Genomic DNA, 27,227 nt, shown 5'->3' on the forward strand with positions numbered 1-27,227 from the left:
ACAAAGAAAGCAGACAAGAAGTTTCCCTTTAGAAAGCCCCTTGTGACGGTCTTTTGGGTGTGGGTGCTAGGAAGCGAGAATGCCTCCATCCACGCCCCTAGCGAGCTCAGGACCGACCCATTCAGCCCCCTATCACGCCTACGTCAGGATTTCTAGCCAGGCGCTGGGGCCGCGTTAGGGTCAGCCTAAATGCCTACAGGTGCCAAGTCAGACCTGAAACGAGGCAAGTTAGGTGTAATCTGGCTCTTCCGTAAGATTTTGAATCCACCCACCTCCCCCAAACAAAACAACAGCCTCGGAATATTTTTGAATAATGCAGCCGAATTCAGTATCAGCTTCATCCAAAACGGCAAACAAGCCTTCTTCCCTCGCCAAATCGGAACTCGAGCTGAAATCAGGAAAAGGGGAAGGAGAACAACCTTCCCTCGCGCTCCTCGCCTCCGCGGGGGTCCCCTGAGAACCCCAAAGCCCGGGACCTCCGCTGTGGGGCGCCTTCTCGCGTCGCCCCGCGCCGCGCTCCGGGTCTCCCAAACCTCGCGTCCCCTCGCTGCCGGCGCCGCTAGGGTTAAAAGTTACCTCTCGGTTTCTTCTGCCTGCAGCCCCCCCCACCCCCGGGGGCCGGATGATGTAACCCCCCTCCCCGCCCCCCTCCACCATGTGACACTTTAATTAATAATAGCGCCGTCAGCACAACAAACGCACAACACAAGGAGAAACTTGGTGTCCAGGGGAGGCCCCCGGCGGCTGGAGCGCGGCGGCAGCGGGCGCAGAGGCCGGAGGGAGAGGACGCGAGGGGCGGCCCGAGCGCGGGGCGGGAGCGAGGCCAGCGGTCATGTGCCCGTGCCCCCTGCACCGCGGCCGCGGCCCCCCGGCCGTGTGCGCCTGCAGCGCGGGTCGCTTGGGGCTGCGCTCGTCCGCAGCGCAGCTCACCGCCGCCCGGCTCAAGGCGCTCGGCGACGAGCTGCACCAGCGCACCATGTGGCGGCGCCGCGCGCGGAGCCGGAGGGCGCCGGCGCCCGGCGCGCTCCCCACCTACTGGCCCTGGCTGTGCGCGGCCGCGCAGGTGGCGGCGCTGGCGGCCTGGCTGCTCGGCAGGCGGAACTTGTAGGAACGCGGGGCTTCTTGGTGGGGCCGGAGCCGAGACCCAGCCGGAGCAAGCAACAGGTACGCGAGCGAGCGACCGAGAGCCAGGGCGCGGCAGCTGGGCACTGCCCCGGGAGCGGGAGAGTGGCAAGTTTGGCTTTTTTCTCTTCCCTTCTCCTTCTTCCTCCATTCTCTTCTCTTGCAAGCATCTCCGGCCCCCCTCTCCTACCCAGTCCCCAGTCTTTCCTTCCAAGTGTCAGGTCCACCATTTCTGCCCCTATGTCTCCGAGTCCTTAAGCGCATCTTGCTACTCACTTATAGCTCGGTGGCTTGAGGAGGACTTCAACCTCCATAATCCCCACCAGCCCCACAAATATACACACAATGCAAATAAAAAGTATGCCTGCAATGAGAATATAGTTGTAAGCCACTCCAAATACTTAAAGTCTATCGCAGTGCCAGGAAAGGTCCTCGGTCCCCTTCCAAGCCTCTTGCTGTTCTTGAGTCGCCACCGTCTCCATCACCTTTGCTCCCAACCTCTTCTCCCTAAGTGTCACTTCTCCAATCTCTGATCCCCATTCTCTGGCACCCCAAGCGCATCTCGAGACTTCCTCCCCTTCCAGGTTTCTGGCTGGCCCAATCTTTCTTCCCAAGCTCCGCGCATTTGCAGTTTTCTTCTGCCCTGCCAACGTCGCTCCTTCTCCAGTGAGGTGTCCTGTTTAAGGAGTTTGGCTTCCTTCTCTCCAGACGGTTGTAGCCGCGATGGGAAGGAGACGCCTTCGGAGTGGGCTGGAATAGAAGGCTTTCAGGCAAACTCCAATGGGAAGCCTTAAGGAAGGAACATTTATTGAGCTCCTTCGGGGTGCTGGGCACAGTTTAGGGGGGTAATGCTTTGAGAACTTAGGACGGGAAGTGGGTATTGAGCGCCTAGTGTGGTTGGTGTCAGTGGGAGGAAGGTACTAGGTTCTTGGGGTGGGGATATTATTGTGACTTAGCTGTGCGCCTGGCACTGTGCTAGGCGCTTTGAGGAAGCGCACAGTGTAAGCGTCGTCTTACTACTATGGATCCTGGAGTAGCGAGGAGCGCTGCAGAGAATGAGGGAGAGAGAATCAGGCTGAGCCCACCATAGATGAGTCTAGGCCCGGAAGGTGAATATCAAAGGTAACATAGCCAGCCGCCCTTGGGTCCCCGCCGCCGAGCCCCGCCGCGCGCCGCAGACACCCTGGGAAGTTGGAGCGGCGCCTGAAGGCGAGGCCCGAGCGTCTGCGCCCGCGGGGAAAGGCGGCAGCCGGAGCGTGGGGGGTGGCAGCGCCCAGGGAGCTGCGGGGGTGCGCGGGGTGTGAGCCGGGACCGCAGGCGACAGATGTCGCGTGGGCCCGCGCAGCCCGGGCGCTGGCAAAGAGAAGTGCGCACTTCGGGGCGCTCTCCGCTCGGTTCCCGGGCGCCGGGGGTCCCATCCACTTCTCCCCGCCTTCTCCCTCTCCTGTTGGAGAGGCTGGGGGCTCCCGCGACTGAAAGGGGTCAGGCTGAGGCTGCCCAGTCCCTGGGACGGGAAAAACATTTTAGATGTATCGCGGGGAACAGAAAAAGGAAGTTGAGCGACAGACGCGAAGTCCAAAGCGTGGAATTTGGGAAGAGGCAGGAAAAAAAGTGGGTTAAGAGGGAGAGAAAAAACAGGCGACGAGATGGGGAGGGACAAGAAGTTTGGGGAGGATAGAGAAAAAGAGAAACTGCCTGGAAAACAAGTTGCAAGACAATTGAAAAGTGAATGAGAAGGAAATAGAGGAAGGGAGTAAAATCAAATAGCACTGTGGAGAGGGCTGGGACACGTCTTTCTCTGGTTCTGTCGTCCAGGAGACTGGATAAGCGCTCCCCTCCTGGGACCAGGCGTGCGGGATGTCGGGTGCACCCTCCCGGGAGGCGGAGGACTCCGGGCAGGAGCCTGTGTTCCCGTTTACCGGTGTGTGAGTGTCAGGAGTGGGAACGCTCCCGGGGCCTGGAAGGGAAGGCTGCGGGAGGGGCGGGCAGAGTGCGCCGCTCTGCGCCGGAGCGCAGGGGAGGAGTTGGGTAACTGGGGCCTGCGCTGCAGGGGAGGGCGGCGGCCAGGAGTTTCGCTATTTTGCGTCGGTGTTGGGAGGGCGGCAGCAGGTTGTTGTCTCTGTGGAGTTTATTTCCGCCCCCCGCTCCCGGCTTCTACCCCACAGTTACTCCCGTGCTGCTCCCTGACTCTGAGACACCCTCTTCCCACACCTCTGGGTTCTCCTACCTGCCTTGTCCCGCCCGGGCGTCCCCTCCAGGGTTCTGCAGCCTCTGGCGCCCTGACCTCAGGATGCCCCGCCCGGCTTCCCTCCAGCGCCGCCCCTCATACCCTCGGGACACCCGGAGAATTGCTCACCACCTGCCTTCCTGCGCTCCCAGGGCGGGTTCCCCCGTGCTCCCTGCACTGGCCCGGATAAAGTTCTCTCTCTGCAGCCTACATCTGACCTCAGAATACCAGCAGCTCCGGCCTTTATTTGTGCTTTTGGTTTAATTTGGGGAAAACCGTTTTTTCCCAGCTCTGGTAAGTTAAGTAGAAGGGAAAGAAAATTCACTGGAGGAAAATAGTTTGTTGTGTTCTATGCTGGATATGGGGTGCTCTCCACTTTCCCTACCCTAATAGAGAAAGGGGAATGTTCACAGCTGTACCTTAGGTGTTTGAGGGAGGCCTGTGCCAGCCATATAGGGTAGGAACTACCACTTTCAATTCCCGTAGGTTTTAAGGGTGTGCTCAGCTATATGCAGAATCAATATTTTCTACATAAAGGCCAGGCAGGGTGGCTCACCCCTGTAATCCCAGCACTTTGGCAGGCCGAGGCAGGCGGATCACCTGAGGTCAGGAGTTTGAGACCAGCATGGTGAATGTGGTGAAACCCCAACTCTACTAAAAATACAAAAATTGGCTGGGCATGGTTGTGCACACCTGTAATCCCAGCTACTCAGGAGGCTGAGGCAGGAGAATCGCTTGAACCCAGGAGGCGGAGGTTGCAGTCAGCCAAGAAGTCAGCCAAGAAGAGCCGAGATCACACCACTGCACTCTAGCCTGGGCGACAGAGCGAGACTCCATCTCAATAATAATTTAAAACACGTGTGTGTGTGTGTGTGTGTGTGTGTGTGTATCCAGTATGCTTGTTCTGAGTCTCTATTGCGAGCCAGCAATACTTTTCTCAGAAGTCATCCTTTAAAAAAAATAACAAACAGAAACAAAAACCCAAGACTCAGTTTTCCCATATGTAAAATGGGGACAATAATGGTACTTAATGTGTAGGCACATTATTGAGAGGGTTAAATGAATTCAAACATGGAAAGTTCTAGAACAGTGGATATACATGTGAGCTATCATGATTATTATAGTGCATTTACTATCATTCTTTCCCAAGGTAGTCAACATTGTACCATTATTATTGCTGGCCATTTCACACCACTCCTACCTGCCCTCCTGGGAAATCAGTGCCAGAAGGGTCAGGAGAGAATAATGGTTGAGAGACTCTTAAGTGCCCAGCCACTTGCTGACAGCATGACCTTGAGAAAGAACCATTACCTCTGCACCTTTATCTGTAAACTGGAGCTGTATCCTTCCAGGGTTATTGGGAGAATTATAAGAGAATATTCATTGAAAGTGTCCAGTGCAGGCTGGGCCAGTGGTTCCATCCTGTAATTCCAGCACTTTGGGAGGCTGAGGTGGGCGGATCGCTTGAGTCCAGGAGTTGAAGACCAGCCTGGGCAACATGGTGAAACCTTGTCTGTACAAAAAAAAAAAAATAATAATAATAATATAATAATAATAATAATAGCATGGTGGTGTGCACCTGTAGTCTCAGCTACTTGGGAGGCTGAGGTGGGAGGATCACTTGAGTCCCAAAGGCAGAGGTTGCAGCAAGCTGAGATCACACCACTGCACTCCAGCCTAGGTGACAGAGTGAGACTGTGTCTCAAAAAAAAAAAAAAATCAGTGCAGTGGCTGTCTGTTAACTTCAGTCAACAGAGAATGTCATGAAATGGTCAGTGCCATTCCTTTTATTTCAAAGGGGAAGCCGAGGCAGAGAGCATCCACCTAAGTGATCCCCAGTGGAATTGGAGCTTCTGTCTTTGAAGTCACACAGCGCCCCCCACCCCATGACTTGCAGGGGAAGAGGAGATGGGGCAGTAAGCAGACGGGGTTGGGGCACAGTGAATTCCTGCACAAGTGCAATTCCCTTTCTTCCAGAGCCCCAGGGGAGGCTCCTCTGAGGCTGGGGAGGCCGGGAGGAGGATGGGTGTGATTTAACCAGTCAATACTCAAAGATACAGGAGAGAGGGAACAAAAGACGCTTTATGGTGAGCGCTGGCTGGCGGAGGCGTGGGAGGGAGGGAGGGAGAAGCCTGCCTGAGGAGGGGGCAGGGAGGGAGAGAGAATGGAGCCGAGGAATCTGCCTGGGAGTCGAGGCCAGGGCTGGGTAGAATCCTGCCTTGGGAGCAGGGGAAGGGGAGAGAGGGGGACTCTGCAGGCCCATAAGGCGACGTGGTCAGTGGCAAGGAAGATAATGGGCCAGCGGGAGCCTGCTTTAATGAATTAATGACGGACTGGCCCGCCAACCAGACTTGCTAACTGGTTCTTGGCAGGTACTTTGGGGATTAAGTGGTTAAACCCGGAGGAGCATCCCGCAGGCCTCCCTCCCAGCCCGCAGCACCCCTGCCAGAATTACTTTTAGAGCTTGAAAGCTTGGCCTTCTGCTTGGCGAGGGAGCCCGAGGAGGACAGCTGTTGGGGAGGAACCCCCCGGGAAGGGGCCAGATGTGCAGAACCAGGCAGCCTTCCTGCCACATGGTCCCTGTCTGGAGTCATCCGCTCGCCTAGTGAGAGGCCAGAGTACAAGTGACTGAGCTGTGGATGGAAAAGAGCCACACCTGGGAATAATTAAATATACCCCCAGATGTGGGCTGGCTGGATTTGGCAATCATAACTCTAGAGTTTTTGAAAAGTCAGCCTTTTAGACAAGCAGATAACGAGAGGTGGGGAGGGGCCTTCTGTTTCTTTGGTGGTCCTCACTAGTGTCCCTGTGGTAGGATTTCACAGGACAGAAAGCTAACCCACAGTGTCCCTAGTCCCTGGCAACTTGCTTGTCACATAGTAGGTGTACAATAACTATGTGCTTTGTTAAATGAATCAGAAACTATGCAACATCAGCCGGGTATGCTGGCTTACATCTGTAATCCCAGCACTTTGAGAGGCTGAGGCGGGTGGATCACTTGAGGTCAGCAGTTCGAGACCTGCCTGGCCAATGTAGTGAAACCCTGTCTCCACTAAAAATACAAAAATTAGCCAGGCATGATGGTGTGTGCCTGTATTTAGCTACTCGGGAGGCTGAGGCAGGAAAATTGCATGAACCCAGGAGGCGGAGGATGCAGTGAGCCATGATCGTGCCACTGTACTCCAGCCTGGGCAACAGAATGAGTGAGACTCGGTCACAAAAAAAAAAATTAAAAAAAGAAACTATGCAACATAGTCACTATTGTTTCCCAAATTCAGGTTCTTCCACTTACACAACTGCTAATTATTGAGTATCTTCTGTGTATAGGGTACTGTGGCTACAGGAAGGACCAAGGCGTAGAGTTCCCTGCTTTCATGGAGCCCACATTTTAGTGGGAAGAGACAGACAATAAGTAAATATTGTTCTTGTTACTACTTCTGTGTAACAAATTACTCCAAAACTACTAAGTTTTGCTTCAAACAACTAGAGCCATCCCTCTGTCTCTGGGGGGAAGTGGTTCCAGGATCCCATCTTGGATCCCAAAATCCGAGGATGCCGAGTCCTTGATATAAAATGGTGTAGTGTTTGCATGTAACCCACACACTGTGTGCTTTAAATCATCTCCAGATTACTTGTAATACCCAATACAATGTAAATGCTATGTAAATAATTATACCGTATTGTTTTTATGTGTTTTTTAAAATTCTTATTTTTTAATTTTATTTTTTTCCAATAGTTTTGATCTGAGGCTGGTTGATTCCTTGGATGTGGAACTCACCTATATGGGAGGCTGACATATTTGACCATGCTCACACATTCTGTGGGTGAGGAATTTGGTCAGGGCATAGTGGGGGTGACTTGTCTCTGCTCCAGGATGGCTGAGGACTGGAGTCATGGGTGGGGAAGCAACCTTATTTACATGTCTGGCTGTTAATACTGGGAGTCAGCTGGGGCTGTTAATGGGAGCAGCTATACTCAGCCTCTTCGTGTGGCTTGGGCTTCCCCACAGCATGGCAGCTGGATTCTGACACAGTGACTGGGAGCTCCAAAAGCAAGCATCCTGGGGAACTAGGTGGAAGCTGCTTTGCTTTTTCTGACCCAGCTTCCAAAGTCACTTTGGTTATAAGTCAGAAGCTGATGCAGATTCAAGGTGGGGCGGAATTAGACTCCACCTCATGGGGGGTGGTGAGGTTCTGGAATAGCATGGGGAATGGGAGATACTAGAGTGGCCACCTTTGGATTATGCAGTCTAACACAGAGATAATTTCAGAAAGTGCTCAGGGCCCCGAAGGTAATATACAAAGGTAACACAATAGAGAGTGCCCCAGGGACTCCTCACCTGTGGTGATGAGGGAGGGAAGGCCACTTTGAAGAGGAACCAGGGGAATAGCAGATTTGAATGACACAAAGGAGCCAGCCATATGAAGACATTCAAGAAAGGTGTTTTGGGAAGACAGAGAGTAAGTCCAGTGGCCTGGAGGTGAGACTGCATAGTACATTTCAGGAAAGAAAAACAAGCAGTGTAGCTTGGTGCCAGGGCTGGATGCCCAGGGGCAGGGATGCAGAAATGAACGAGTCCCAACCGCAGCCCTCAGGTGACCCCAGACTCTTGCAGAGACAGGAGACTGAGGCTCTGCCCCTGCCCTCGCCTCTTAGTAGAAGTAAACCAGTTCACCTCCTGCCAAGGTCTGAGAGGTCGTGATCCCTGAACCAACTCACTCACACCCACCCCCTCAGTGCCAGGGAAACACTGTGGGCATCGATTGGGTCTCCATCACCCTTAGAACTCTCACCATCCAACTCAGCACTGGCTCCCCTGTTCCTTTCCTGCCCTAAACTGGTGCCCCTGCTGTTGGGTGGGGGATTTCTGATTTAGCCCGCATCAGTAAGATGCACCCTTTTATGACTCTGGTTGTCCAGGCAAGGAGAAAGCTCCTTCCTCTTCCTGTGGGGAGGCAACTGGCTTATCCAAGATGGCTGCTTCCCGCAGAGCTTTCCCACACTGAACCTTTGCTCCATGGGCCAGAGACTTGGGCAGGGTGGAATTTAATTGCTCTGGGAAACTTGATATAATATTCCTTTTTTAAAAAGTAGCTGGATGTGGTGGCTCATGCCTGTAATGCCAGCACTTGGGGATGCTGAGGTGGGAAGATTGCTTGAGCCCAGGAACTTGAGACTAGCCTGGGCAACATAGTGAGATCCCCATATCTACATAAAATAAGAAATTAGTGAGGTATGGTAGTCCACACCTGTGTTACCAACTACTCGGGAGGCTGAGATGGGAGGATTGCTGAACCCAGGAGGTTGAGGCTGTAGTGAGCTGCAGTCGTACCACTGCATTCAGGCTGGGCAACAGAATGAGACCCTGTCTCAGAAAAATAAATAACGTTTTCTTGATGACAAAAAATATTACAAGTTCATTGGCAACTATTTGGAAAATGCTGAATAAAAGAAAATTGTAGCCAGGCATGGTGGCATGCGCCTGTAGTCCCAGCTACTGGGGAGGCTGAGGTGGATGATTGCTTGAGCCCAGGAGTTTGTCGCTGCAGTGAACTGTGATTGTGCCACTGCACTCCATCCTGGGTGACACAATGAGTCCCTGTCTCAAAAAAAGAAGAAAGAAAGAAGAAGGAAGGAAGGAAGAAGGAAGGAAGGAAGGAAGAAGGAAGGAAGGAAGGAAGGAAGGAAGGAAGGAAGAAAGAAAGAAAGAAAGAAAATTAGAGTCTTGCCTCTGGAGATAGGAGGTTCAGCTTTGAGCAGAAGGTCTGAGTAGCAGTAAAGACCAGACAGCTTCTAAGCCTTTCTACCTTTCCATTGCATTAGATTTGACCCTTTCGTAATGTGATTTTCTTTCTTTCTTTCCTTCTTCTCTTTCCTTCCTTCCTCTCTTCCTTTCTTTCTCTTTTTTTATTTCCCTCCCTCCCTCCCTCCCTCCCTCCCTCCCTCCCTCCTTCCTTCCTTCCTTCCTTCCTTCCTTCCTTCCTCCCTCCCTCCCTCCTGTCTCTCTCTTCCTCTCTGTCTCTCTCTTTTTTTCTCTCTCTCTGTTGTTTTGAGATAGGGTCTTACTCTGTCACCCAGGCTGGAGTACAGTGGCAGGATCACAGCTCACTGCAGCCTCAGCCTCCTGGGCTCAAGTGACTCTCCCATCCTAGCCTTCCAAGTAGCTGAGACTACAGGTGCATGCCAGCACACCTGGCTAATTTTTGTATTTTTTGTAGAGACAGCGTTTTGCTATGTTGCCCAGGCTGGTCTTGAACATCTGAGCTCAAGACCTCCTGCCTTGGCTTCCCAAAGTGTTGGGATTATAGGTGTGCACTACCATGCCTGGCTGGATGGGTACTTTAACACATGGAATCACTCTAAATATATTATCTGTAACCTGACCTTTTCCATATATCACAGGCATTTGTTCAACCTTTTAGTATTTTTCCATGAGACATTTCTTTCTTTCTTTTTTTTTTTTTTGAGATGGAGTCCCACACCGTTGCCTAGGCTGGAGTGCAGTGGTGCGATTCTGGCTCACTGCAACCTCTACCTCCTGGGTTCAAGAGATTCTCCTGCCTCAGCCTCCCAAGTAGCTGGGATTACAGGTGCCTGCCACCACACTTGGCCTAATTTTTGTATTTTTAGTAGAGGCGGGGTTTCACTACATTGGGCATCCTGGTCTCGAACTCCTGACCTTGTGATCTGCCCACCTTGGCCTCCCAAAGTGCTGGGATTACAGGCGTGAGCCACTACACTTAGAAGTTGGTTAGTATTGCTTTATTTGGTTAGTCCATCATTTACATTCCCCATCCATCATGGTGAAGGAACAGTGAAGGATCACTTGAGCCCAGGAGTTCAAAGCTACAGTTAGCTACAATTACACACACCACTGTACTCCAACCTGGGCAGACAGCAGAGTGAGACCTTCATCTCAAAGAAAAAAAGAAAAAAAACTAATTAAAAAATTGTTTTAATGCTCACAGGTGAGAGGATTGCTTGAAGCCAGGAGTTTGATACTAGCCTGGGCAACAAAGTGAGCCCCAATCTAAAAAAAGAAAAAGGAAAAATTAGCTAAGCGTGGTGGTGTGCCCCTGTAGTCCTGCTACTCGGGAGGCTGAGATGGGAGGATCGCTTGAGCCTAGGGAGGTTGAGGCTGCAGTGAGCTGTGATCATGCCACCACACTCCAACCTGGGCAACACAGTAAGACCCTGTCTCAAAAAAAATAAAAAGTAATTTTTTTTTTTTTTTTGGCCAGGCACGGTGGCTCACACCTGTAATCCCAGCACTTTGGGAGGCTGAGGTGGGTGGACAATTTGAGGTCAGGAGTTTGAGACTAGCCTGACCAACATGGTGAAACCCCATCTCTACTAAAAATAGAAACAAATTAGCCTGGTGTAGTGGCACATGCCTGTAGTTCCAGCTACTGGGGAGGCTGAGGCAAGAGAATCACTTGAGTCTGGGAGGTGGAGGTTGCAGTGAGCTGAGATTGTGCCACTGCACTTCAGCCTGGGTGACAGAGAGAAACTCCGTCTAAAAAAAAAAAAAAAGTTTTTAATGCTCTCAAATGGAACTTTGATATCAAAACATATGTAGCATTCTTTTGGCTGGGCGTGGTGGCTCACTCCTGTAATCCCAGCACTTTAGGGGACCAAGGTGGGTAGAGATTCTGAGGTCAGGAGTTTAAGACCAGCCTGGCCAACATGATGAAAGCCCGCCTCTACAAAACAAAACAAAACAAAACAAAACCAAAAATTAGCTGGGTGTGGTGGCACATGCCTGTAATCCCAGCTACTTGGGAGGCTGAGGCATGAGAATCGCTTGAACCTAGGAGGCAGAGATTGCAGTGAGCCGAGATCACGCCATTGCACTCCAGCCTGAGTGACAGAGCGAGACTCTGTCTCAAATACAAACAAACAAAAAACATAGTGAGCATTCTTGTATTATAAAGGCCGTCTAGAGCATAAAATCATGTGGTCAAGATCTGCAAACACTGCCGTTGGCTCCTATGTCTCATTCATGTCATTGGCCTTTCTTTATTTGAGACAGGGTCTCTCTGTTGCCCAGGCTGGGGTACAGTGGTGCAATCAGGGCTCAGTGCACTCTCTACCTGGGCTCAAGTGATCCTCCCACCTTTGCCTCTCCAGTAGCTGAGACTACTGGTGTATGTCACTAATTTTTTATTTTATTTTTTTAGAGATGGGGTCTCGCTATGTTGCCCAGTCTGGTCTGGAACTCCTGGGCTCAAGCAGTATTTCTTTCTGCCTTGGCCTTCCAAAGTGCTGAGATTCCGGCCGGGCGCGGTGGCTCAAGCCTGTAATCCCAGCACTTTGGGAGGCCGAGACGGGCGGATCACGAGGTTAGGAGATCGAGACCATCCTGGCTAACACGGTAAAACCCCATCTCTACTAAAAAAAAAAAAAATACAAAAAACTAGCCGGGCGTGGTGGTGGGCGCCTGTAGTCCCAGCTACTCGGGAGGCTGAGGCCGGAGAATGGCGTAAACCCGGGAGGCAGAGCTTGCAGTGAGCTGAGATCCGGCCACTGCACTCCAGCCTGGGCAACCGAGCGAGACTCCGCCTCAAAAAAAAAACAAACAAACAAACAAACAAAAAAAAACAAAGTGCTGAGATTCCAAGTGTGAGCCACTGGGCCCAGCCCATGTCACTGGCCTTTATATGTCAAGTGTCTGTCGGCTCTTGAGCTGGCTGTGACTGGCCTCAGATGAATCTCTGTTGCCTTGCTGTGGACTTTTCTTCACGGACCACACCTTTAGCCAGTGTGGGAGTGTGGATGGCGCCTAGCATGCCTGTCCCCACTTCAGGGAAAGGTTCCCAGTCTCAACAATGTCACTAATCTGGAAAGCTTCTCTGTCTGCCTGGCTGTACCTGTCATCCTGGGGGCAGGAATCATGTTCATCTAATAATCTTGGAGCTAGCACATGGTACTTAATAAACCCTGTAAAATGCTAACATACTGATGCTGGAGGAACTAAGACAAAGTGGCTTGCATGGGTGGAGAGGGAGGTCTTCTAGGAGTGGGGATGTGTCAGAGTTACTGGAATGGATTCAAGAAGATGTATCATTTTCCAATTTTGTTTTTTTTTAGACAGAGTCTCACTCTGTTGCCCAGGCTGGAGCACAGTGGCACGATCTTGGCTCATTGCAACCCCTGCTCCCAGGTTCAAACGATTCTTCTGCCTCAGCCTCCCTAGTAGGTGGGATTACATGGTGCCCACCACCACGCCCAGCTAATTTTTGTATTTTTAGTAGAGAAGGGGTTTCACCATGTTGGCCAGGTTGGTGCTCGAACTCCTGACCTCAAGGGATCCAGATATGCCTGCCTTGGCCTCCTATAGTGCTGGGATTACAGGTGTGAGCCACCACGCCTGGCCAAGGTACCATTTTTCAAAGATGGCTCAGACTTCGAATATTTGAGACTGTTGGCAGAGCAAACAGCCTAAGGCTTGATTCAGAAAATTTAACCCCGGTAACTTTATCTTCCTCACCAATACTTTATGCTGAGGCAGGGAAGCTTCATGGAAAGGGACATGAATTTTGGAGTCAGGCCGACTTTCAGATAACGTTCTCCATCTCCCATTTGCCAGTTGTGTGACCTTAGGCCGATCCCATTGCCTTCTGAGCCTTGGTTTCCTCATCTGTAAACTGGGAAGAATAATAGCATCTGCACTGGAGGAGCACTAGATATCAAGCGACTGGCACAGATTCAGCCCCCTCTATGTGTGAGTGGCTGGGAGAACCAATGCTGTTTTATCTCCGTAATGAGCTCCTAGCATGAAGGAAGCATGCCATAATCGACTCCAGCGCAGTACAAGGCATGTCACTGGTGTTCCGAAAATGGTGAATGACAGCCTATGATATATGTTGTTCGTATTTGGTGTAAAATGGAGTCCATAGTCTGGGTGCGGTGGCTCACACCTGTAATCCCAGGACTTTGGGGGACCGAGGTGGGTAGAGTACTTGAGGTCAGGAGTTCAAGACCAGCCTGGCCAACATGGCGAAATCCCACCTCTATTTAAAAACAAACAAACAACAACAACAAAAAAATTAGCCAGGCATTGTGGCACACACCTGTAGTCCCAGCTACTCGGGAGGCTGAGGTGGGAGGATTGCTTGAGCCCAGGAGGTCAAGTCTGCAGTGAGCTATGATTGTGCCACTGCACTCCAGCCTGGGCAACAGAGCAAGACCCTGTCTTTGGGAAAAAAAAAGAAGAAGTTTAGTCCATGGGCCCATCTTTGTGGTATGGGTGGGAGGTCTCAGAACTTTCTGAGCCTTTTGCTTAAGGCAGTTGCTATTTGCTTTAATCCTGCCTTCCCCAGTCTGGGACTCACCAAGGGCCTACTTCGGCCACTCTGACAGGGCTGGGAGAACCACTAGACCAGGGCTTTCCAGCCCAGGCAACACTGGCCTTCAGGTCCCAGAAAGATGCAAACCGCCATGCTTATTTTGCCCATTACTGTATCCCAGCACCCGGGCATGGCGGCATTCACTAACTGGTGAATGAATGAATGCATGAATGAATGAATGTAGGAGAGCCCTCAGGAAATTTGTGAACACCCGGTAATTAAGCTAATAACACTGGCTGATTTCATCCTCCTCTTCTACTTCCTCCTACTTGGGACAGAAAACATAGTTTGGATCCAGTTCTCAGAAGATCTGTGAGCCAAAAGGGTCTGTGTTCTGGAAACATAGCCAGAGCCAGACAGGACATTAGAGACATATAACCCATCTCCCTCATTGTACAGTGGAGAACCTGGGGCCCAGAGATAGCTACTGAGGGTTAAGATGAGGCGAACTTAAATGCCAGGTGATAGTAGGAGTGTCTGAGTATCTCAGGGAGGGGTGAAAATGGGTGGTCTCCTAGCTGAATTTGGCTTGCAGTTGAGTTCTGTTTGACCTGCGTGGGTTTTCCCCCAACACTTAAAAGTCAGGCATTTTAGGCAGGCATGGTGGCATGTGCCTGTAGTGCCCATTGCTCAGGAAGCTGGGGCAGAAGGATCACTTGAGCCCAGCAGTTCGAGACCAGCCTGGGCAACAAAGTGAGACCCCATCAAAAAAAAAAAAAATCAGGCATTTTCAGGTAGGAGCCTGTATTTCCAATTTTTCTTGAAAAATTAAAAGATCTAACAATGTATTCTAACACATGTATTCCCATGTGGCAGAAACAGGCTGGAGATGAGTGTCAGAAACCCCTTTAGAAAGGACAAACACACTCCAGTGTCCCCAGACCCTCCTGGGTACCTTTACTGGGTCCAGTGCATTTCAGTTCGTGACCCCTGATTTCAGGGAGCCCCCATGCTCTTCCCTTGATGCATATACACCCACACACGCATCCTATTTTAAATACATGAGCTCATACTGTTCATGCTGTTTTGTAACCTGCTTTTTCCTCACTAAAAATAGGTGGTTGAGATCTTCCCATGTCAACACACAAAGGTTTTCCTCATCCTTTTTAATGGCTGCATGATGTTCTGTTGCTTGGATGAACCAGAATTTCCTTATATGGTCACTTCCTTGGGAACATTTGCATTGCTTCCTGTTTTCTGGTAGGGTAAACAAGGTTGTTAGGAACTTTTTTTGTTGTTTTAGAAACAGGGTCTTTCTGTGTCACCCAGGCTGACATGCAGTGGCATGATCATAGCCCACTGTAACTTCAAACTCCTGAGCTTATGTGATCTTCCTACCTCAGCTTCCTGAGTAGCTAGGACTATAGACGTGCACCACCACACTTGGCTAATTAAAATTTTTTTGTGGCCAGGTGCAGTGGCTCATGCCTGTAATCCCAGCACTTTGGGAGGCCAAGGCGGGTGGATCACCTGAGGTCAGGAGTTCGAGACCAGCTTGGCCAACCTGGTGAAATTCCATCTCTACTAAAAATACAAAAAAATTAGCCGGGCGTGGTGGTGCATGCCTGTAATCCCAGCTACTGGGGAGGCTGAGGCAGGAGAATAGCTTGAACCAGGGTGGCGGAGGTTGCAGTGAGCCAAGATTGCGCCGTTGCACTCCAGCCTGGGCAATAATTGTGAAATTCTATCTCAAAAAAGAAAAAAATTTGTGTGTGTGCAGATGGAGTCTCATTATGTGGCTCAGGCTGGTCTGGAACTCCTGGGCTCAAGTGATCCTCCCATTTTGGCCTCCCAAAGTGCTGGGATTACAGGTGTGAGCCACCATGCATGGCAGGGGACATTCATATTTGGACACCTTTGCAAAGAAAAAGTGAAATTCCTGAAGGTGAAATTGTTAGGTCAAAGAATGTGCATAGTATAACATGTGGGCCATGGGCCATGGGCAACGTTGTCTTGTAGGCCACAGTTTGCTTTAAGAAGAATCTGTATTTTTTGTTTGTTTGTTTGTTTGTTTTGGTGTTGATTCTGTGCTGAGCTGAGCTACTTCCCAACTCTCACTGCTTACCCTTCTGAAAGTCAAGTGAACTGGACTTCCAAGGCCCACCTGCCATAACTTCCTAGCGGGTAGGAGTTCAGGTCTCTCTTCATAGACTTTAGATCATCAGTATCTAGTAGCTGATGGCATTGATAACTGTTCACTGATAGAAGAAGGCTCGGCCAAGGAGAGCAAATATTTCTTCCAGAGGCTGCCACATGACCTCTTCCTTCCTCACACATCACAACCTAGCCATCTTTTCAGCTTCCTTTCCACAGCCTCCTGTGCGCCCAGCTTCCTACTTGGCCGACATGAACTCTACAGATGGAGATTTAAGGGATAACATGGACCGGAGCAATCTTCTTTGCAAGAGGATTCTGCATGGAGAGCTTCTCCTCCAAGTTTTTTTTTTTTTTTGAGACAGGGTCTTGCTATATTGCCCAGGCTGGTCTCGAACTCCTGGGCTCAAGCAATCCTCCTGCCTCAGCCACCTGAGTAGCAGAGATTAGGGGCACATGCCACCATGCCCAGCCCTTCCTTCAAGTCTTAGGGACTAGGACTATTGGTACCATTGAAACTCCTTGCTCAGAATCAACCAAAGATGGAGGATCCGAGAAACTGCTTTTTTTTTTTTTTTTTTTTTTTTGAGATGGAGTCTTGCTCTGTCTCCAAGGCTGGAGTGCAGTGGTGCCACCTCAGTTCACTGCATCCCTCTGCCTCCTGGGTTTAAGAGAGTCTCCTGTCTCAGCCTCCTGACTAGCTGGGATTACAGGTGTGTGCTACTGCACCTGGCTAATTTTTGTATTTTTAGTAGAGATGGGGTTTCATCATGTTGGCCAGGCTGGTCTCAAACTCCTGACCTCAAGTGATCCACCTGTCTCGGCCACCCAAAGTGCTGGGATTACAGTCGTGAGCCACTATACCCAGCCTGTCATCTTTATTCGTTTGTCACTTATTTACCCTCACTCAATAGATAATGAATTGGACACCTACTATATGCTGGGCATTGTGCTGGGCTCTGGGAACATAATGGTAGGAAAAGAATAAAAAAGAGACATGGCGTCCTACAAATGCACAGAAAATACTCTGGGAGGCTACACAACCAGCTGGTGATACCGGCTACCTCTGGGTAAGGGAGTGGGGCTTAAGGGTTGGGTTTAAGGGGCTTTCATTTTATTTTTATATTATTCTACTGTTTGAATTTGTAACTTATTTGTGCAAAAGGGCAAAAAAGGTATTTTTAAAATTTTATTGAGACAGGGTCTGGCTCTGTTGCCCAGGATGGAGTGCAGTGGCATGATCTTAGCTCACTGCAATCGCCACTTCCTGGGTTCAAGAGATTCTCATGCCTCAGCCTCCTGAGTAGCTGGGATTACAGGTGTGCACCACCACACCTGGCTATTTTTTGTATGTTTAGTAGAGATGAGGTTTTGCCATGTTGCCCAGGCTAGTCTCAAACTTCTGGCCTCCTTGGCCTCCCAAAGTGCTGGAATTATAGGCAAGAGCCACCATGCCTGGCCAAGGTATTTTTTTTAAATTAAAAATTGGGGCCTCTTAGGAGGGAATCCAAGAGTCCTAATTCTTTGCTGACATCAGAGAAAGGGAATAAGCCTCTTGCCCTCTCTAATGCTGCAGTGGGGTTCACTGTTCTCAGCTTTCACCTTCCGTGCCCAAAGCGGCACATCACCGCAGCCCAGGGAGGCAGGACCTTGCGGGTTCAAGTTCTCCCTCTCTGCCCGCCTCCCCCCTCCATGTGGTGGATGAAAAATGGAAACAGGGACATTTCTTCAAAGGTATTTCATGAATCACTTCAGCCGCGAGTTTTGACTGTGAATTAGCATCTGAGAAAATTCTTTACGAGCCAAGTTTAAGGTAACACATCCCAAGGGTGGGGCATTGGCTCGCAGGGGTTGATGGACTTGATGTTTTAAAAATAGTTTTAAATAGCACAATTACTACTTGCTGCTCAGAAAAAAGAAAAAAAGAAACCCTATATATGTATATAAAATATAGCCCATGGCAGCCTCAAACTCCTGGGCTTATGCAATCCTCTCTCAGCCTCCTGAGGTGCTGGGATTACAGGCGTGAGCCATAGCACCTGGCCTCAATTCCTACAACTTTCTGATACAGTTCCCTGCTCATCATGCTTCCCTGTTTGCGCCATGCTTTTTACTGTCCTTGGTCTTGCCTAGCCCCTTTCCCCATCTAAGCCATGCTTCCTTTTTCCAAATATGGAAAAAATATGTGTGTGTGTGTGTGTGTGTGTGTGTGTGTGTGTGTGTTCAAGTCCCCAATCAAATCCTAGGTCCACTCTGAAGCTTCCCTAGTGATTGTAACCCCATCCTGACTTCTAGGCTGTTGGTTCACCTCCAGATATTGGTCATTTACAGTACTGTCCTCCGGCATGGCATATCTTTCCGGTAAGCCTAGAGGCAAATTTCAAGCAGGCACCTGGCCTTATCTGGTGCAGATAACCATGCTTAGCACGAAGTCCACACACTCAATAGCATAGTAGGTACTTAATAAGTGTTCCTAGCTCTCCTTCTGTCCCACCTGTGCTTAAAGCAGCATAATTATTTTAGGCTAATACTGCAGGTTTACACTGACTTGCATTCTGTAGATTTATGAGTAGACACCAATGGAGATGTTTAGGGATTACAAAAGCTGGTTTCATTAAATTGAGTGTATTTATCAATTGAGTTGATTGAGGACTCTAATTCCATATTCTATGAAAATGTATGGTGGCTGCATAACAAAGCAGAGCTCCTACTGTGTTTGTGCCCTCATGAGATAGAAGGGGAATTGGCCTGGCGTGGTGGCTCACACCTGTAATCCTAGCACTTTGGGAGGCCAAGGCGGGAGGATTACTTGAGGCCAGCCTGGGCAACATAGCAAGACCCTGTCTCTACAAGAAAAAATAAAAATAATAAATTAGCCAGATGTGGTGGTGCATGCCTGTAGTCCCAGCTAGAGGCTGAGGTGGGAGGATCGCTTGAGCTCAGAAGGTCGAGGGTGCAGTGAGCTATGATGGCACTACTGCCCTCCTGCCTGGGTGGCAGAGCGAGACCCAGTTTCTTTAAAAAAAAAAAAAAGCAAAAGGTTTGAAGTCACTGATTTGGATCCTTGTGACTGTCAGCTGACGTAGACTGTGGGGTCCATGTGTTTATGACTCATCTCTTTCATGCAGTCAGATGTATCCACTAGGGCCCAAGTAAGAGCAGATAGTGTTTCCAAACTCAGTAATCAGAGGAGAATTTAGGAAAGGTTCAATGGCAAAGGCGTGGACAGGGTTTGGGAAACCAGCGAGAGTGCATGCAGTACCCCAGGTTTGGCCACAGAGGGGAGCTGTTCCCACCCTGGCCTGAAGGTTCCAGGGAAAGGAATGGGACCTGGAGTCCCCAGGAGGATGTCACTGTACCATGAGTCCAGGCAGCGGCTGTGGCCAACCTCTGACCAGCGGGCGGGGAACTGGGGAACAAACATCTGCTTTTATTTTCCCATGAGTGCCTCCTTTCCTGTTGGTCAAACCCAGAAGGGAGCCAGAAGTTAAGGGTACCAGCTGGTACATACAAGTCAACATCTCAGACTTTCTCAAACCCAGAAGTCATAAAGTGATCTCCCTCCTCCTATACCACTCCTGCACTACTTGGTGTGTATTACCCACATGCTCGTTCTTATGCCACCTGCTTCAGAGTAACGTGTGGCACGTTCTTATCTCCCCTGCTAACTTATAGCCCTCAAATCTATCCTTTTAAGTCCGGGCACAGTGGCTCATGCCTGTAATCACAGCATTTTGGGAGGCCAAGGTGGGTGGATCACTTGAAGTCAGGAGTTCAAGACCAGTCTGGCCAACATGGCAAAACTCAGTCTCTACTGAAAATACAAAAATTAGATGGGTATGGTGGTGTGCACCTATAGTCCCAGCTATTTGGGAGGCTGAAGCAGGACAGTTGCTTGAACCCAGGAGGCAGAGGTTGCAGTGAGCTGAGATCGCACCACTGCACTCCAGCCTGGGCAACAGAACGAGACCTTGTCTCAAAAACAAACAAACAAATAAACAACCCTACCTGTTTAAGGTGTACAAGTCAATGATGAGGAGTATATATAGAATTTTGCAGCCATCTTCACAGTCAACTTTGGAATATTTTCGTTTCCCTGAAAGAAACCCTGTGCCCATGAGCACCACTCCCCAATTCCTCCCACCCGCCCTGGCCCTAGGCAACCACTGTTCTCCTTTCTGTCACAGAAGATCTGCCTGTTGTGGACATTTCATATAAATGGAATCACACAATATGTGTCCCTTTGTGTCTGGCTTCTTTGACTTAGCATGATGTCTTCAAGGTTCATCCATCTTCAAGTCTCAACACTTCATTCCTTTTTGATGGCTGACTAATAGTCCATTGTATGGAGAGACCACATTTTGTTTATTCATCAGTTGATCGACATTTTGAGTTGTTTCCACATTGTGCTATTATGGATAATTCTGCTGTGAGCATTTGTGCACACATTTTGCGCATTCTGTTGTGGATGCTCTTGGGTATGGGCTGTTTTTTCTGCCCTGCCTAGGATGCCTCATTTTCTTATCCTGGTTCGTTTCCTGGCACTCTTCAATAGTCAACAGGGGCCTGCCACTCTCTCTGAGGAGTCTCCTTTGTCTCCCTTATGAGCTGCCTCCCCTGGGCTCCCACAGACCACGTTTCCCCAGATTGCATATGCTCTTTACATGTGACTGTCATTATCCATTTCTTCCCATCTCCCTGTTGGCTCTGAGCCCCTCAAGGGCAAGAATTATGTCATTGAATCTGTAGCCCCTAGGATGGCACTTGGCATATTTGGGAAGAAATGAATGGATGAATGAACGGAGAGACAAACAGAAGAGAACAGAGACTATCCCACAACGCTCTCCTGAATCTGGATCTATGAAATGAATCGAGGAAGGTCCTGTTCTGAATTTGGAGAAGCAAAAAGTTCGTGTGTCTCTAGATTCTTCTTTTTTAAAAAATATCTGAAGATGACTACGTAAATATCTAGGTCTAAAAGCAGAGAGGGGAGTGTGTGTGCGCTCACAAATGTCTATTTGGGGATGGCTGCCACATAGACAGAGACTCTGGTAAGGGGAAGAGTGCCAAGGCTAGCTTTTGAGGCATCCTTCCTCCAAAACCAGAGCTTTGCATCCAGTAGCTCTCCCCTCCCCCTCCCGACATCCGGGGCTGAGTGTGCAGAGGCCCACTGCACTGACGTCACCCCAGCAGCTGCACTGATCAAAATACCAATCTTTATTTCTGCAGGTTGGTGAAAACCCTGTGTCCTTGGAGAAAGCTGGTTCCCGTTTTCCAGAGGGGGAGCCCAGAGCTTGAAAGGCCACGGCTGGCACTTCGAGAAGGAAGTGGAGAGTAAAGACAGCGCCTGGAGCGATCGTAGAAACACAGAATGGGACTGGGGAAGCCCTTTGGAAATCCAGCTGCAGAAACAGACACCCCAATGCTATTTACATACAGCTCTCTATATATATATAAAATATGAATATTACGTATCAGTGCATGCCTTGTCGAGGACGTGGTTGCCTTCCTTTTCTGCACCTTGCGATGTGAACTTTGATATTCTGTAATGTCTGGGGCGCCAGAAGAGAGATGCCTGCTGTGTACTTAGAAACTGTTTGCAAAGACTGGTGGGAATTAGCCCTAGCATCGGCCAACTGCCTGGGGATAGATGCTGGTGGAATAAGAGGTAACAGTGCAAAAGGCATGATAGGAAAGAAAAAAAGAGGTGAGGACTTGGGACCAATTGTGTAGGGGCAGTCTGGGGTGCCTCCATTTCTTGACTCGTCCTAGCCTCTCCCCCTGTACTTACTTAGGTCGATCGCTAGATCCCACTGTCACGTTGAGAGAAATGGGATTTTTGTGTCTCTGGTGCTTCACTTAAAATTTTGCTGGTGCTAAGTGCGTTCCCGCTGGTGCTGCTGTGGTATTCTTTTGACAAGACTTGTTGGAAGGCCAGGGGACAAGAGAGATTTCTATTTTGCTGTTTCAGATTCTTTTTTTTTTTTTAAGGGACAAGTTGCAAAAGTGCCACTTGAGAGTCTCTTCTCTTTCTCTACGTGGGGACAAATATCCAGAGGTGGTTTGGAGCAAACCTTGGGGTCTAGGAGGGAGGATGGCATTGAGAGGCTTGCTGGTGATGAGGCAGAAAGCTGACCTCATGCATGACTTGGTTGCTATCTCCTCCACCCCCACAGAAGTGTCCTCGGAGTTCAGCCCACAGCCTCCTCCACTCCCCAAGGGGATTTCAGGGTTTAGGTTTTATGGATTAAAGAGGCAAGAAACGGCTACATTCTGGTCAAAGATGATTTATAACCAGGGGACGTTGGGGGAGGGAGTGGGCCATTTAAATGAAAGGCACCAGCATCTCACTGATTGACAGAGGTCTGATTTTTTCCCCCCAAGGATAAGCTACTATTTTCAGAAGTTTCTAGAAGGGCTAAAAAAAGATGTGTGCTGGACGGAGACTTGGCTGCAAAGACTCTTCAGGGAGCAGTGATTATTTTTTGCTTTCATTTTCGAAAAATCCAACATAAGCACGTATTCTTCCTCTGTGCAGGATACCACACACTGCCATTTTCAAAGCCGAGGTGGCGAGGTATCAGGCTGCAGATTCGGACAGTCATTCTCCAAGGCTCGATTTGCAAGTCACCACCTGGTACCTATAGACAGAGGGTCCAGCAGGCTGGTTAGCAGACACCGCTCCAGTTCTAAGAAGCCAGCAGTGGGATCCATGTTTGTTAAGGTGGATGCGGCTGAAATGGGAATTATCCCCCCATAGGCTTTGCTGTAAATGACCAGGTCCTTTAGAATGTACAACCTCTCAGTGCTGCTGCAAGCTGGGAGCTGGATTTCTTTCTGTCTTCTTTTTAAAATCCATTCCTTGTGTTTTCCTAAATAGCCCTTTAAAGAGAAATGTAACCCCAGGGCTGCTGAATGTGAGGGAAGTCTCCCCCACCCCGCAGCTTTGAATTCAGCAAGGCAAAAAAAAAAAAACAACGCTTATTTTGGGGGAACCTGCTTCTCCTCATTACTCATGCCCTCCCCCTAGTTGATGTTTGCAGGGGACCCTCGCTTAGCTGGGGGTTGCAGAGAGCAGCCGGCGATATTCCCACCAAGCCACGAACTTGGAGAAGGCAAATTCATCAGAATGATGTGAAATACAGTCTCTGCTTCTATTTAATCACTTTCTTAGTCACAGACTAGGGTCTTTCCAGCTCACCCCGTTTTCTGGGGAGAGGCTTCCATTACTACACAGTTGTACCCAATCACAGTTCTCTGCTTCTTTAAGGCTGTACCTTCAAGGTCGTAGTGGGGGCATGCTGACCACATAGACACAGGAGAAGATGAAAGGTGAGAGGATCCCTTTTTCAACCCCGACTTGCCTGCCGGCTTTTGATGTTTCCCCTGGAGGATCCAAACTCCAAACGCTGGGGTTGGCATCTTGGGTGATTTTGATTTCAATGAAGCCACTTTGCTGAGAGAACTGGGGCACCCATGACCTCCTGGTAGAGCTTCCCAGCCAAGTCCCTTGTAGATATTCTCCTGTTTTATTAGAGACCATGTATTTATCAAATCCTGGCCTTTTCTTGCACATCATTCATTGTAGTGCACTTCTCGACTGCCTCGATTTTTGACAAGGGGTTGTTTTTAATGCTTGTTTTTATATGAGATTTGACTTCCTGATGGACATTTGTATTCGGAAATTGAAGCATGATATATATGTATATATTGTCTCCATCATCTCTCCTGTTGTATTGGTTGGATTGCATGAGATAGTGGGGTGGTTCTTGTTTTTTAAAAAATATTTCCACAGTGTGCAAAGTGCTGGCAACATCCCTCCCTCTTCTCCACCCCCCCACTTTTCTCTGGCTGCCAAGGAGTCATTGATTTTGATTAGCTTCACTGCAGAGCGTCTGTGAAGAGAGAGAGAGAAAGGGAGGGAGGCTTTGAAATGAATTTTAAAAAAGACCTCATATCGGGTTTCAGCAGACAGCAGTGTGTGTGTGTGTGTGTGTGTGTGTGTGACCGTACAAGCAGAGGGAGGCCTCTGAGATCATCGTTTAGGTAACTTGCTGCATAATGAGATGAAGAGACTTTGCCTCTTCATTTCTGATGGTGCTGCTTGCTCTCAGAGAGTGGGGAGCCAGGAACCTCAGGGACTGGAGCCCCCGGGACTTCAACACTCCGAATGAGATCCAGTCCTTTCTGGAAGCTTCTCACCCCTACGTGATACCCCACAAACAAATACAATCTCTTCAAATTTGGGGGTCCGTTTCCTATTGTCTTTGTTATTGGTGTAGCTTGAGTAGGAAGTTTCTCTGGGGAGCCCATTAGCCCCACTGGCTGCTGTCCTTGGTCCTAGGCCGTGCGCATCTCCTAGAGCCCAGTTCCTGTTTTTTGTTTGTTTTGTTTTGTTTGTGGTTTTATTTTGGCCGTGCACATCTCTTAGAGCCTAGTTCCTGTTTTTTGTTTGTTTGTTTGTTTTTATGTTTTTAGCCGCCTTCATTTGGGTACTGGGGACTTCTTTTCCACTTCTTCTTTATTTTGAGACAGAGTCTCGCTCTGTCGCCCAGGCTGGAGTGCAGTGGTGCGAGCTCGGCTCACTGCAACCTCCACCTCCCAGGTTCAAGCGATTCTCCTGCCTCAGCCTCGCGAGCAGCTGGGATTACAGGCACACGCCACCATGCTCAGCTAATTTTTGTATTTTTAATAGAGACGGGGTTTTACCATGTTGGCCAGACTGGTTTTGAACTCCTGGCCTCAAGTGATCCACCCGCCTTGGCCTCCCAAAGTGCTGGGATTACAGGTGTGAGGCACCGTGCTCAGCCTCCACTTCTTATTTTGATTCTTTTCTGTTTTGATGATGAGAGGAAAGGGTGATTTAAACAATACCGTCACAGAAAAATGAAACTGTGACTGGTTTTCACAATGTATGTAGCTGATCTCATGTTCTCCTATTATTATGTTTCTGACAGTGATAAAATACCACTCTCCTTCCGTGGGGCATTAGGGGAGTCCTCACCCACCCACCTCCTACACAAGTATCTTTTAGGGACACCGGTTCACCATTGTGGACTTTTTGAGTGTCCACCTGATATTACAAGTTGCATTGACCAGAACACAGATTTTGTTCTTCTGTGTCAATACCCGTTTCTTTTCTGAAGATCAGAAGTTGGTTAAGGGTTTGGGGGACCGGCTAGACACTCTTCTTATCCCATGGAGCTGACTGGAAGTTCCATGAGGGGAGGAAATTGATGTCCAAGTGTCATTTTAAAGCTTAAGCTGAAAGTTTATTTTTAAAATTTTCATTCATTCATTTAGCATATATTTATTGAGCATCTACAATGTGCCAGGTTGTAGAATTCCATCTCAGAAGAGACTTGACTTATGGATGGTGGAGGGGACAGTCCTGCTCGGAAGCAGATGATGTGAAATGTCCCTTTCCAGTCTGGTTCACGACATTTAACAGATTTTTCAAGTCACCACTGTGACCCCAAGCCTTGCTGGCAGATTGTTATATAGTATTGACTGAGAGCCCCGCTATCTGGTAAAGGCAGTTAAAAAGCCTGCAATCTCGACTCATTTCCAGCATGAACAGACTGGTCCTTGCTGCTTTACACAATAGTCAAAGCTACCTTTTATGGCGTGCTCGCCACTCCCAAGCCCTGGGCGAAGTGCTTTACCATCTTCCCCTCCGCGATGCCTCATGCCCACTTTAGCAGATAGTACTGTTACCATTCCCATTTTACAGTGGAGGAAGCTGAGGCTCAGAGAGGTTGAGCAACTTAGCTGAAGTCCACACCACCAGCGAAGTGCCTGAGCCATGATTTAGACTGGAGTCCATGGGACCCCCACGCTCACGAGCTGACTGCTCTGCTCCACTAGTTCCCTTCATGAGGTCACCCACAGCACTGCTAGTTCCAGGGCGAGTGCCAGCACATGGCCCCGCTGGGAGCCGGGGGCCTGACTTAGGTCCACTGGAAAAAGTGTCACCTTTCGGGACACTCAAGGACAGGCTGGTTGGATTCGTTGTGGATTTTATATACTCATGCCCTCCCCCTGTGTTCCTGGTTTCTATAAGGTCCCAGGGAAGGTGCATGGAATTTGAAAATAGGGCCTGTATGACTTATTTCCTAGGACACAGGAAGCTTTTCTTACCTCCTTCCTACCCTCTTCTCCAACCTGAACTCCCAAGTTCCTTCTCCCGAAGGTCTTTTGCACTATAAGCGCCAAGGAAGCTGTGCGCGTGGCAGGGACGGCTGGGAGGGTATCTGGAGAACCTTAGTGAGGCCTCTGGCCTAGCCAGAGAGGCAATAAGCTTGGGGATGTTCCGTTCTGGGTTCTGACGTTGTTGGTTCTGACGTCGTTGTGCTCTTTTGTAAGAGGAATTTCATACCTTGGAGACGCTTTGTACATATTTGTAATGACTTTATTAAAAAATTGGTTGTGCACTTCTAGCCAAAGACATTTGTGTTTTCATTTCCTTTTGGAAGGCTGGCCCTCATAGACTCTGGGAGTACCCAGCCGCATAACAGGGACAGGATCCCTGCCCCTGGCTCCTGCATGCCCCAGCGCTCCCTCTAGCAGAAGGCCAGCCACTTCCTTCCCTCCTCTAATTCCTAAGATCCACCACCCCACCGACCCCCGAAGGGAAGGACTGGCCTCAAGAATGCCCTTGGGTTGGGCAACAGGTTTGGGAAACTTGCCCAACAGTTCAAGGTCAGTGCACACAACCATAATTTATGCATTGTATCCTGTGGACAAGCCAATGAGCCTGCAGATTAATGTCTCCAACTGTGGACAACTCAGGTTCTAGTCTCATCCTAAGAATGGGAGGGTGAGTACAGATACCATTTTTTTGGAGACAGAGTTTTGCTCTTATTGCCCAGGCTGGAGTGCAGTGGCGTGATACTGGTTCACCGTAACCTCTGCTTCCTGGGTTCAAGCTATTCTCCTGCCTCGGCCTCCCGAATAGCGGGGATTACGGGCATGTGTCACTATGCCCAGCTAATTTTTGTATTTTTAGTAGAGATGGGGTTTCACCATGTTGCCCAGACTGGTCTCAAACTCCTGACCTCAGGTGATCCACCTGCCTCGACCTCCCAAAGTGCTGGGATTGCAGGCATGAGCCACCGTGCCTGGCCCAGGTTGTTTTTTTAGATACCACACCTTCTCTTTTCCTTTGAACACCCACCCCTGCCCCGCTTTCAGTCTATGTGACTTAGAGGGGCTGACTCTTTCCTCTCACTACCTCAAGAGTTCAACAGCTGACCCAGGCCTGGCCAGTGCGCCACATCTCACCAGCTAAAGTAATTGGTTTGGGACAAACAAATGAGAGTCAGCCTTAGGACTTTTGGTGGAGCTTTCGGGATGCAGGGGTTGTTAAGCTGCTAGAACATAAGCACAGAACTGCTGCGGGCTGTCTTACCACCACATGGGTCTAGCTGCCTGAA

General features: G+C 49.5%; 1 protein-coding gene across 3 annotated transcripts; it reads left to right on the top strand.

The window, feature by feature from the left end:
- Positions 1-699: 699 nt before the first annotated feature.
- Positions 700-26,231, top strand: HRK (harakiri, BCL2 interacting protein). 3 transcript variants are annotated; one of them, XM_033220462.1, is made up of 3 exons: positions 700-1,164; positions 2,938-3,043; positions 21,022-26,231. In XM_033220462.1, the coding sequence occupies exon 1, from the start codon at positions 833-835 to the stop codon at positions 1,106-1,108; it is 276 nt and encodes a 91-aa protein (XP_033076353.1). In that variant the 5' UTR covers positions 700-832; the 3' UTR covers positions 1,109-1,164; positions 2,938-3,043; positions 21,022-26,231. The 3 variants fall into 3 exon arrangements, 2 of the variants coding, with proteins under 2 accessions (XP_033076353.1, XP_033076352.1); XR_004439558.1 differs by lacking the exon at positions 700-1,164 and adding an exon at positions 1,907-2,244 and having other exon boundaries at positions 2,938-3,047; XM_033220461.1 differs by lacking the exon at positions 2,938-3,043.
- The last annotated feature ends 996 nt before the right edge of the window (positions 26,232-27,227 follow it).

The sequence above is a fragment of the Trachypithecus francoisi genome, unplaced genomic scaffold (genome assembly GCF_009764315.1).
Source record: "Trachypithecus francoisi isolate TF-2019V2 unplaced genomic scaffold, Tfra_2.0 Lachesis_group11, whole genome shotgun sequence".
Classification (NCBI taxonomy): domain Eukaryota; kingdom Metazoa; phylum Chordata; class Mammalia; order Primates; family Cercopithecidae; genus Trachypithecus; species Trachypithecus francoisi.

Coding starts and splice junctions, on each gene's coding strand:
- HRK (XM_033220462.1), top strand. CDS start 833: ATGTGCCCGTGCCCCCTGCACCGCGGCCGCGGCCCCCCGGCCGTGTGC.